Source organism: Chiroxiphia lanceolata, chromosome 5 (assembly GCF_009829145.1).
Source record: "Chiroxiphia lanceolata isolate bChiLan1 chromosome 5, bChiLan1.pri, whole genome shotgun sequence".
In the NCBI taxonomy this organism is placed as follows: Eukaryota; Metazoa; Chordata; class Aves; order Passeriformes; family Pipridae; genus Chiroxiphia; species Chiroxiphia lanceolata.
The window spans coordinates 7,283,812-7,295,468 of NC_045641.1; the positions used below are offsets into that span (position 1 = coordinate 7,283,812).

The 11,657-nt window shown below is 44.3% G+C and overlaps 1 protein-coding gene across 4 annotated transcripts in view; it reads right to left on the bottom strand.

The window, feature by feature from the left end:
• Positions 1–11,657, bottom strand: part of FRMD4A (FERM domain containing 4A) — a 364,535-nt gene that overhangs the window by 268,844 nt on the left and 84,034 nt on the right. Inside the window, exon 1 of one of the 4 annotated variants that reach the window (XM_032687620.1) lies at positions 8,435–8,825. The exons of the other annotated variants lie outside the window; for them this stretch is intronic. Within the exon in view, the coding sequence (XP_032543511.1) occupies positions 8,435–8,467 (33 nt within the window). The 5' untranslated portion in view covers positions 8,468–8,825. Of the gene's footprint in view, positions 1–8,434; positions 8,826–11,657 lie in introns of those variants that run through there. 4 annotated transcript variants of the gene reach the window in all.

Consider the following 11,657-nt stretch of genomic DNA (forward strand, 5'->3'; position numbering starts at 1 on the left):
AGAATTAATTGAGCGTGTAATTAAGGAAGGGTTTTCTTACCAATATGATCATGCCTATAATTAAAATCTCACACAAATGTGTATGTGGAAGAATAGGACAGGGTAGAGCAAGGAAGAGACCAAAGTGTCTGACAGGTTTACATCAAAGGACCTGAGCTCCTGCAGCTCTGAGCCAGAGGGAGGGGAGGAAGGGAAGACAGGACTGGCTGATAACTGACTTGATATATTGTTTTGACCTCCTGTCTTCAAAGCCTCAAGTGGTTTGAGTGTTGTCTACCTAGGAGATTGCTTCTACCTTTAATGTTCCCTTGCCAGAGTCAAGCTTTGCAAATGTTGTGCTACCAAGCCGTGGATGAGCAGAAGGGTGATGACATCTGCATGTTTTCAGAGGGACTGGAATGGTTTTGGCTGCTCCTTTGGGCTGTGCTTCATCAGTGCTATGGCCCAGGGGACCCCATGACATGTCATTGGAGCTCTCTTGTTCCTCTGGTGTTTGTTGCATGGGAAACCCATGAACAAGATTTTGTTAAAAAAGGAGTGGTACATTTTTATTCATGATATTTATAAGGCATTTACTATTAAATCAGCCTTCAACAGCAGTGTTCAGCTTGTCATGTGTGACTCAAGTAAATGTCTCTGCCTTGGAACAGCTACATTAGGGGAGATTTTCCTGTTCTGAGCATGGGGAGACGTTGGGTGCAGGGAAACTGCAACACATCACCACCACAATAGCTGAGCTCCTGCACAAAAGGAACGAGGGCTTTCCCCCCCAAAAAAACCCCCCAAAACCAAAATGGGGACTTAGAGCTTGAAGAGAAGAAGGGATTGACTCCCTTAGCTGGTCTTCCATGTGTTATGATACCCTGTGACTGTATTAGGGAAGGGAAAAACCCTCCCTCATAGGATAAACAAGCCAAGGACCAAGACACCAAGGAAAAACACAGGTGTGGATGGATGTTGCATGAAAGAAGCCACCCTTAGCAGGAAAATTGCTCTGTCATTTGTTTGATATCTGCTGTGGTCAGGTAAACAGGACTTTGTATGTTTGTTGACATAGTAATATGTTTATAAATTACATCAAAAACACACCTGTATTTGTCCTCAAGTCTTCTCTGAACTGGAACAACCTGCAGGGTCTGAGCTTTTTGTGTTGCTGGTTGAATACCAGATGGGGTCAGAATTTTGGTCTCATAGGTTTGGTGGGGTTTATATTGCAATGTAGATAAAAGAGGAATGCAGGGCAAGTTAAAGTACATTAAGTGTGTGTTCTCAGGAAGAAATCCCACATGCCCAGCTGCACACTTATTCTACATCTATTTAAGTCCAGTAAAATATTACAAGAAATATCTGATCATTGCTGAAGTGTATGCTAAGGTGCTTAGAACTATAGTGGTATCCACTGGTCATGGATCAGACATTTTGTATGTGAATTATGCATCGGGCAAGTGCTTTATTGCATTCCATATAGTCCCAAACACAAGACACAGAGTTCCTACCAACAACTGCCTTCAGAATGACCTAATGTATCAGACAGACGTGCAGGAGAGCTGTTTTCCTCCATAGATAACTACCACGCTGGCACATTTCGACAACCAACATTTTTGTTTCATAATCATCTTGCTCATAACTTTCTCCTTTTTCAGTTGTCCCATATTTACAACAGTCAAGACTTTGCAATCTCCCCCAGGGGATACAACCCATGATTCACAGCTAAAGAGTGGACTGCTCTGTCTGACTTCTGCTTTTGAAAAGGGTGGCCAACTACCTTGCCAACAGCTGCCCATTAAACAAAATGCTTGATGAAATGACTAGGTGCTCACCAGTGTATTTTCTCTGCTCTTCCTAAAAAAGCCTGTAACCTACACACTGAGCTTGCAAGTTTTATGCTTTTAATGCTGTCATCATCACTTTTCTTTGATCCCTCCATTCCATTCCTTGTCCTACTGCTTTTAAAACATTATTATTCATTATTAGTATGTTGTTATTGCTATGATTGCTATTATAATTACATTTTGGTACCGCTATGGTCTTTACATAGCCCCCTGGTTTTCTGTGAGGTCCCATGGAAGTCAAGGGAAGGTCCTTGGCCACTTTCAGGCAACCTCAGCCACAGGAAGGTTTGAGGGGACCTGAGATGTTCCTGGTCTCCTCTGCTACAGCCTGGGTTTGCACTGGTTGGGCAAGACATGGAGAATTGAGGCCAGAGTGAAGGATGGCTTCAGCTGGGACATGGTGTCAGGACAGTGCGAGATGAGCAGGGCACTTGGGAGCAGTTCCTAATTCCGTCTCCTGAAAGGACCTAGTGGCATTTGATACACAATATGGGAACTTTGGTCACCAAGGCATGCCGTGATCATTCCAAGCTCCAACACAACAGGGTGCCAAGGTTAACTGCATCTCCCAGTGGTGTGGTCCTGATGCTCAGCTGGTGATGGCAGAGGGGGAATCATTCTGTTTGTTAAACATAAAGCAATCCCAGCATTGTGATCACCCTCATCCATCTCAAAGTCTGTCTGATAGTCATCATGGGGGTGCTCAGCAAGAGCTGAACCCACTCAGCTTGGTGTGCACCCAAGGGTGCCTCGTGCTGGGATAGTGTAGCCCGGACTCGGTTGTGCTCCTGAGGGTGCTGAGAATGGACAGCACCACTCGGCCATTGAATCATGAGTGAGATACCAGAACCTGTGCTGAAATCCTTCCTCCTTATAAAACAGAGGCAAAATGCCCCCATTTCCTTCCAGCCTTCAGTAGGGAGCATGTGGGGACAGAGGTTGTCTTCTCGTGATGTTTTTGGCCAGCACTAAGCACACAAGTCCCTGTGCTGGACTTTGACCTCCTGGTGTTCTGCAATGCAGTTCTCATTAACAGCACAGTGTCCAGCCCCTGCCCAGGACACACAAGGATGCTTTCCCCTGTACATTAAATAACCCATCCCAGCTGCAACTGTGCACAAGTGCAGAGCCCAGTCAGGCATGGAGCTCACTGCTCTGCTGCAAAGCACAGCCGCGGAGGAAAAATAACCTTTTGGTTTTATGTTCAGTGATATATTGTCTTTAAATCTGAATGGGTTTAGGAAATGTTACAGAAAAGAAAGGGCTCTGCTTTTCCAGAGGCATAATGTTATGGTAGAGTTATTCCAAAGCCACATTCTGCTCTGAGTTATGCCCCTACATCCTCTCTCCCAGGTATTTATAAAATTATGATTACCAGTAACAGACATAGGACTTCATTATTTCTTGAATTGCCTTTCTTTTAAACCATCTACAAGCTCAGAGAATTACATATGGCCTCATTAACCTCTGTGTCAAACTGATAATAAGGCAGGGAAGGAGGTACCCCTTCAACTGCTTGACAGCCTGTGCAGGGGCCCTGTGGAAGGGCTGCCAAGGAAGCCCTGGCACTTCCCAGTCCATGCTACAGGCTTCACGTGGCTGTGTCATCTCATGGGTGGTTTTCAGCTTCTCAGGAAGGTGAAAGGTTTGGGTGCTTACTGCCCAGGAGAGGTTACTCCACCTGGGAGGTCTGAATCCCCCAAAACAAATGGCTATGGAAATACCAGTGTCTATGTACCATTAGCACCAGCATTTTCTATCTTGATGGGATATTCAAAATGGGATTGAAATACACAGCTATATCAAAACAGGGATCTGCAACTCCATAGGAGGAATGTGCATGCTGTTGGAGGGATGGGAGCACTTTTTACCCCTTGTTCTTTTGCCATTCTTAAAAACACCAGGAATGGTTTCACAACATAGGCAAAGGACTTACTCTGCCTCTTGGCTTGTACAAGAGTGCAGTAAGGTGATTTTAAGATGTGTAGTTGTCATACAGTGCAGGATCCTTACTTGAACTTCCGCAGGACGGCTTGTGAGATTAAGTCAAGAATCTGTTCAAATGTTTTTCTAGGTGCAGTCGCATGCTATGACAAAAAAAATCTGATCATGTAAACTGCTTTTCAGTTACCATCCAAGAGGGTGAGAGATTACAGCAATCCCATCCATAGGAGCAACCCAGATTCCAGACTTCCCTTTCTCTAGGGTAGATTTCCCTCCTGATTTCCTCCCATGACGATCTCAAAAGCCAGCTGTCACAGGTTTCTGCTATTTAGGACTCACAGGGAATATGGTCCCTCCCAAAGTTTCTCTGCCACTTTGAATTACCCTAAGTAAGGCACAAGGACAATTTAACCATTTTTTGTGAGAGATCTAGTGGTCAAAAACTAAGTGGCTTTGAAAGCGGAGCCAACAGGGTTTAACAAACAAACAGTAACACCATGGGAGTTTGCTAATCCCCAAAATCTACAATAAACAGATAAAGTTAATAAGATTCAATAAGAGAGAACAGGCCCATTAACGTTTAAATAGCACTATCTAAATACTACACACATTATTTACTGAGTTCCCTTGCTGAATTCGCTGTACACAGGAACACTCAAAATTCATTATCTTTGGATGCAAAGCTTAGTAAATTTGACGGTAATTAATCTCCATTTACCCTCTGTGTGTTTCTGAACAGACGAAAAGTTCATTGAAAAAAGTTCTTTCAACCACTCTGAAAGAGAAGCAGTGCTTTGATAAACAAAAAAGCGCCAAACACAGGCCTCTGAAAGAAAAAGAGAGCAGTAGCCAGTTCTGCCGTGGTTCGAGCCAGGTGCTCATTGCAAATTCAGTAGCATGCACTGGCAAGTGTCAGCAGCAGAGAAATTGAAATTACTGAAATTCTTATGCCAGTGTAATTTGCTGAAGGCGATGCACTGAGGGTTAAAGTAAATTGTGCATGTGTTGAGGATTATAAAACAAATTAAAATGGAGGCTAACAAAAGCAGTGCAATATTTATGCATTTCTTCATTCTTTTCACTTCGTGGTACTCAATCGACTTCACAGTCTCTTAAGGTGGCATGCGGACATTGCTATTGTGTACATTCATTTACTCTTAAAAAGGGGGCTCAGACATGCTTAGGTTACAGAATTTAACTGATTCTGCTAATATTTATAAGTATCTTCATTAACCCACCAAATATTTACAACCCACCATTACTTCTAGTCATGTGAAATTTGATCAACAACACAAAAAATGCAGTGAATTTCCCCTTCAACGCATTCTACTTATCTGCTTCAATTTTGATATACCAGCCTGTTTTACCACGTGTTCCTCCCCTTTCCCTTGAAATGCTGCATTTTTGCACCCTAGTTATACAAAAGCGGAAATGTGTTAATCACCCATAACTTGCTGCAGTGGAGGTTTGATACTCAATTTACTAAATATTTTGAACAGCTTCTATTTCCACTCTATTTCCACTCAGCATGGCCCAGTAACCAAATGGTTTATTACCTTGTGGAATGGGAAACAAGTCCCATATGAAATATGTTCTTGGTTAGGGTATATTCCCAGCCCTCTGCTGGCAAACCCTGTCATGGAGCTCACTGGAGAGGCAAGGAGTCTGTCCTGCACGCAGTGTCCAGTGTCTCAGCTCCAGCACCATAAATCGGGCTTTTGAAGTCAAGATGTGCCCACCTGTCTCTCTGTCAGCTCTGATGTGGAGTGAGAACCTCTGTGAACAATAAGGATCAAAGATCCGACAGCAATCATATTTTCAGTCGCTACCGGGAGATTCACCCAAGCCCACCTGCAGGGATTTATACCTCATCTTAATTTCAGAGACCTTTGCATGTTTGGCTATTAGAGGCAGACATATGTTGTCTTCACCTACTGGTGACAGACTGTGAGAAGTGCCTGCAGAGCCAACCCTTCCTCCTACTTACCCATGGAAACAAAGAAAATTGGTTTTAATTTTTTATCTAGATTTGAGCAGGTTGAATAGAGCTGCTTGGGACACTAAAGGTAAAACTGAGCCTTCATTTGAATTTCACTGTAATGTAAGAGATGTTTTTACATGAGTTAAAGTCTTGGAGCTCCCAGATGTTCCAGGCTCACTCCAGGCACCACTGCCAGAAATGACCATTAACCCACTGTCCTTCATGTCAGTGTACAAACCAAAGGACAAAATAACTTCTAACTAGCCTCCAACAGTCACAGACTGAGTGTAAAAGAAGTGACAACAGATGGGATCAGACAGATGGGGGAAGCGAGGGGAAAAAACGAGGCAATATTAGGGAGTGTGACAGGCAGAGGTCTCAGCACATCGGCAGCCTAGTTGTTGTTAAGGGTTTTTTTTTTGTAGCCATCACATATTAAGGTTGTATTTGGAGAGTTAATAGATTTTACGCTTGATTTTCTGGCAGGGAGCAGGGAGTCGCTGCCAGCTACGAAACATCTTGGAAATGAGATTACTTTTCAAGTCTATTCAAGTGATCTATGCATTGTTATTTCTCTGAAAGGTAAAGATGTAAGGGCTAAATGCTGACCTTTATTTCACAGATTCTATTTGAATATCTCCTTCCGCTGCCATGGAACTACTCCAGATTAACAGCAACGTAACACGGACGTCAGGATCTGGATCTTCAAGAGAATCCCGTTTTACATCATTGCAGTAGATGGTTTAAAACTGCATTGCTTTGGCTTGAGAAGCTTTTCCCATACACAGAGGAAGTCAAAATCTCTCCCTTTCTCTGCTGTTAGAGCAGACCGTGATCCAAAGGATCATGTCTATATTCCCAAGCAGTTTCTTCTACAGGATCAATAAATAACCTGATAGTGGTAATTGAGATTATACTTTATGAATGGGGTTATTAGGATTTACATTCCGGTCACAGCTACCAAGCAGATCAGATGAACAAACAGAATGGCCAGTCCTGGACCACTTCCCTTACTCTACTCTGTCATTTTTATAGCTACACACATGCTGCAGGTGCTGATAGTACACACGCCTGACTGTAATCCACACGCCAGTCTGGTAGCACACCAGCCCTGGGAGACACTGCCTCCAGCAGTCATTTCAAGCCTGGTTAAAGGAGCAGAATGGAAACATCAACTAAAGTGATGAAAGTTACGTTTTCTAATAATGGAAATGAGATCTGTTGGGCAGCTGTTAGGAATTCTTTTTTATCGTTATCTGATTTTTAAAAAAATAATACTGAGAAATGCCTTAAAAACCCCTAACATTAGTGTATGTATTCCTCAGTAATGAGAGAGATGAATGACTGGGTCTATAATCCCTTATAAATCTTTCATTCTATAAACTGCCCATAGCATTGTTCTTTGTAATGGAGAGCTATAAGAAGTTGGCAGGTCCTTTTTCAAATTCCCAACTTACAGGGCAAGACAAAAAAGAACTGAATCAAAGAGGAAAAAAAAATTACTCCCCTGGAGAATTGCAGTGAAGCCATTTGCTGGCAAATTATTTTCATTTAAATCACTTTTCTTGCTTTTAATATTGAAAATACTTTCAATCATTGAAGAGCCTTTAATTTAAGGTAGTGGATGGCAGGGATATAATTGAGGAGACCGGACTAGCTGATCTGCCTCAGCACAGTGGCTGGACCAGACAATTTCTTAGAATTTTTTCAAGTCTGGCATTTTTATAAAACAACCCTGGTCAGATTGCACCTTCAAAACTGTTTGCCTTTAAGACATATGAAAGATACATTGTTGACAGCAAGAATTGTCTTTGAATCCCAGTTCTTCCCATCTTGAGATACAAGAGGGGTAGATTGCATGCACTGATGGATTGAAATCAGAAGGATTTACCAAAGGCAGTTACCACATGGGATGGAGGCAGCGACTAAATAAAATACAATCAGGATTCAGTCTATCCCCCAGGACCACACAGAAATAATAGCATGGAAGGAAATTTTACAAAATAAACCATCACTGTATCTGTCTCTGGCTTTTCCCTGGTGAAATTCAAGTTTCCGAATAATGAGGATTAATGTCAAACCTTTAAAGAGAGTTGGGAGCGTGAGAAGGCATCAGACAGGTGCAGCAATTCCTTAGCTTTGCACACTTACTCTCTTTTACAGCCTCCTAGTCTGGGTCCACACCAAGAGGTCTCCCACCCTGCCAGTGTGTTTGGGCACAAAATCACCCACTTTGCTTGTCCATGCATCCCTTATTGCTGAAAACACCGTACTGGGGTAGCCCACCAGCAGCATCCCCTCCCTGTGCCGCAGGTACGCTTTCCCCAACCGGCTCCCCTGGGAGCACGCACAGACACACAGACACAATGAGAGCCTCCAACTGGAAATTCAAACAAAAATATGGCTGTCTACTCCAAAAGGCAAACTCATTTACAAAGGTCATCTCTGTCAAAGAAGAGTGATATGTTACTCCCCTCTTAGAGGTGACTGCTGTCGCTCCTCTGCCGAGTTACATTCATGAGCGTAGTTTTGAAAAAGAAGAAAGAAAAAAAAAAAGAGAGAGAAAAGAAAAGAGACAAAAGCCCGGCAAACACCCTATTCACAGAGCTAGCCCTGCAACTCCCTTTCCCCTCCTCGGGTAAATTCAGCTTCAAAAGACATTAACATCTTTTCCTACCTTCGTTCTCATCGGAGACAGAAGCCCTTCCATTTTGATCCGATCCTCATGCCAATCCTTGTCCCCAACTTAGTATCTCGTTCCTGTCTCAAGCATCCCACACGAACAAGAGCATGTCAGGGACCGCCAGCGACACCTTTCACGGGAGCTCAGCCAGCTGCCAAGCTGCCAACTTGCAATCCTCAGTCGCGTGGAGCACCGTTCCTGGAGAGACCTTCCTCCCTCTCCCTCCTCTCTCCCTCTCTGTGCATAATCTGCCCGCAGCTATGTTTGTACCATCGCGGCTGACAAACGATCCCTGCCTTACGTAATGCATTCAGCACAGGACAGGCGATCCCAGCCCAGCTGCGGGGACCCGGTCGGCGGCAGCGATGGGAAGGTGTGGGATTTTGCCCTGCCTATTGTGCCGCTGGGTTTAATCTGGTAACGTCCCCGTCTGGGGCTGATGCTCCTCCACTCTCTGTGCTAGCGAGGGAAGCACCAAGAAAACTTCGTCACCGTGAGAGATTGTGGATTCCCTGGGACTGACTTAAAAGGGTGTAATCCTGATTCCAAGCTTCAGCCCAGGAGGCTTTCCCCGCTCGTGAAACGCCAACAGTTGGAGCATTTTCTGCTGGGCGCGTTTGCTGTCAGTGAGTGACCAAACCCACGCTGAAAGGGAGTTCCTGTCAATTGTCAGCCGGGAACTCGGGGAGAGAAAGAAAGAAAGAAAGAAAGAAAGAAAGAAAGAAAGAAAGAAAGAAAGAAAGAAAAGAGGGCTAAACAAAAGGAATATAGTCTTGAAAAGTTGGTCAGCAAAAGATACTCTGTGAATGCATTTCTATTAGCATTTTAATTCAGATCAGAGCATGCCTTTGTGGAAAATTCCCTAATTGCTCCCGCTTCCCGCATTTTGTTTTCCATCATGGAGTGATGTTGGGACTGAATCTCTTTCAGAGAAGAATCCAACCGAAAAATGGGCTTTAGACCTACAAATACATCAGTCCCCAGGACTGAATCAGACCAGTCCAAAGTAAAACCCCTTTGAAACACCATCAAATGAGCACCAGCTGCCCATCACTGCTCCAAAGGTCGGCTCCCCCCAGGGCCATCCCGCTTCCTAAAACAGACACAAAAAAGACACCTTCCCCAGCCCAGGGGATAATCTTCCACATACCAGTACCCAGTTACTGTCCAAAAATGAAATTAAATACCCTGTTACACCACCAGAACTTGATTTTCAGTGTTCAAAAATCACTGTCAGGCTGGTTGAAGCATACTGCAGGTGGAAATTTTTAATGCCCTTCAACATCAGCTCTCCTTTTAGGCCCCAAAGCTACATCCTCAGGGATAGTCACAGTCTGATTCAGGCACTGAGCTAGATCTGGTTAAACTCCTGACATTGCCACATGTTCCCTGGATGACCATGGGGATTCACCTCATTTAGCTTTCACGATCTAAAATTCTGCTTTCTGATCCAAGCCAGCCACTGAGGCTCCTGCAAGACTAACAAGAGAGACAGGTTCTTTCCCAAAGTGATTCACCCCAAATGTACCACACCAAAGAGAATCCTATCCTCTGCTCCTCTATGGTTCCTCACCTCTACATAAACCTCTGCTCTTGCTCTGGTTTCCTGCTTTGGCTGCTCAGGCCAGGGACTATCTCTACCCACATGTGTCCATCATGCTCAACTTGGGCTCCTGGAGGCTCCACTAAGGGGGAGAAGATGCAAAGGAATGTGTTCATGGTGGTGTCATGGTGGTTCATGACATCCCGGGGTGCAAAGCAGAGACAGATGCAACTCCTACCCTGCAAGCCACAGCAAAAGTACTTCCAGACAGTGACACAGAGGAAGGTGTTCAAGCCCACACATCCCTTTTCCTCTCTATCTCTCCCAATCCTTTCGGCCCTGTAGATCTTGCAGTTTTAGGCCATTTTTCTTATTGTTCTTTATGGGGTAAAAACAGGGAGGGGAGGTGCCCCCTACAGTGATTAATATTCATGTCAAAGAAAATTAACTGTTCTCAGCCAAATTCAGGTCCTTATCAAATGTGAAGGAATCTGATCATATCGTACTGAAGGCAGAGATAAGTTTTCCAGAGCTAGAGACACGGTACAAAGCTGGCAGACTCATCTATTTCTTGCTGGATGTATATAAATATGTTTTGCTATTGGTATTTAAAAGACTTCAGTAAGACTTTGAATAAATGGCAGCAGGAACTCCAGACTCCAGTAAAACAAGGCCGCTGTGATTTTTCTGCTGTACAATGTGGTGTCAGACTCTGATGAGAAATTTACAAGTCTGTGCATCTGTGAAACATCCAAATCATCAGGAGAATTTGAGTCTCCAAAATGTCGAGAAGATCGTAAAGAGAGAGGAGTATTTGGGTATTTTTGAGATCTCAGGCCAGCTGATCAAGCTTTAATACAATATGATAATGTGGATGACGCACACATGGTAGCATATGAACACCCAGTTCTCCTACAACTCAGTTCTCAGTTCTGCTTTGTACTAGGCTAAACCACAGTGCCTCATGAGGATTCCTGTCTTATCTTTGTTTACAAGTACAAAAAAACCCCAAAAACGTATTTCTCCTAAAGCCCAAGAGGAATTCAGTCAGGGACTAGAAAAGCAAGCTGGTGCCTTTCTGGTTCAGCAGCACTCAAAGCCTCTCTGATCTGAATGGATTGGGAATTGTGCTGATACTGCATGAGTCAGAGCAGAGCCCAGATCAGCAGGATGAGCAGGAATGGGAAAGTGTATGGTGCTGTTTGAGCAGCACCCATGGCTGTGGCTGTGAGCCAGCAGCGAGTCTGCCTATCCGGGGAGTGCAGGCTGTGACCCCCTGCTGCATCCCAAAGGATACTCTGGGTGAGTTATCAGCTCCTGCGTGGCATTATCATGAGCCACAGCTGAAGTGGTGTGTGACAGCAAGGTCTGTTCACATCCACCTTCACTAGTGGGGCCAGGGGACCCAAGTGCACATTTTGTCTTGGCTCCTTGAAAAGTTTGGCAATTTCCAGTTAAGAGCTGGAGCAACAGTGGATGAATGGGTATTGTGCATCATGTCATCCTCCTCTTGATTTCCAGGTACCAGGCAGGACTTGAGCTCTACTACCATCTAGGCAGATACTCTGCTTTAGCCTGTGCAACAACCAACCTGTCCTCCTTGTGCTACAGGAGCAGGACGGCCACTCTTGGCATACTCCAGCCTGTTTGCAATCCCCCTTCACATTCAGAGCA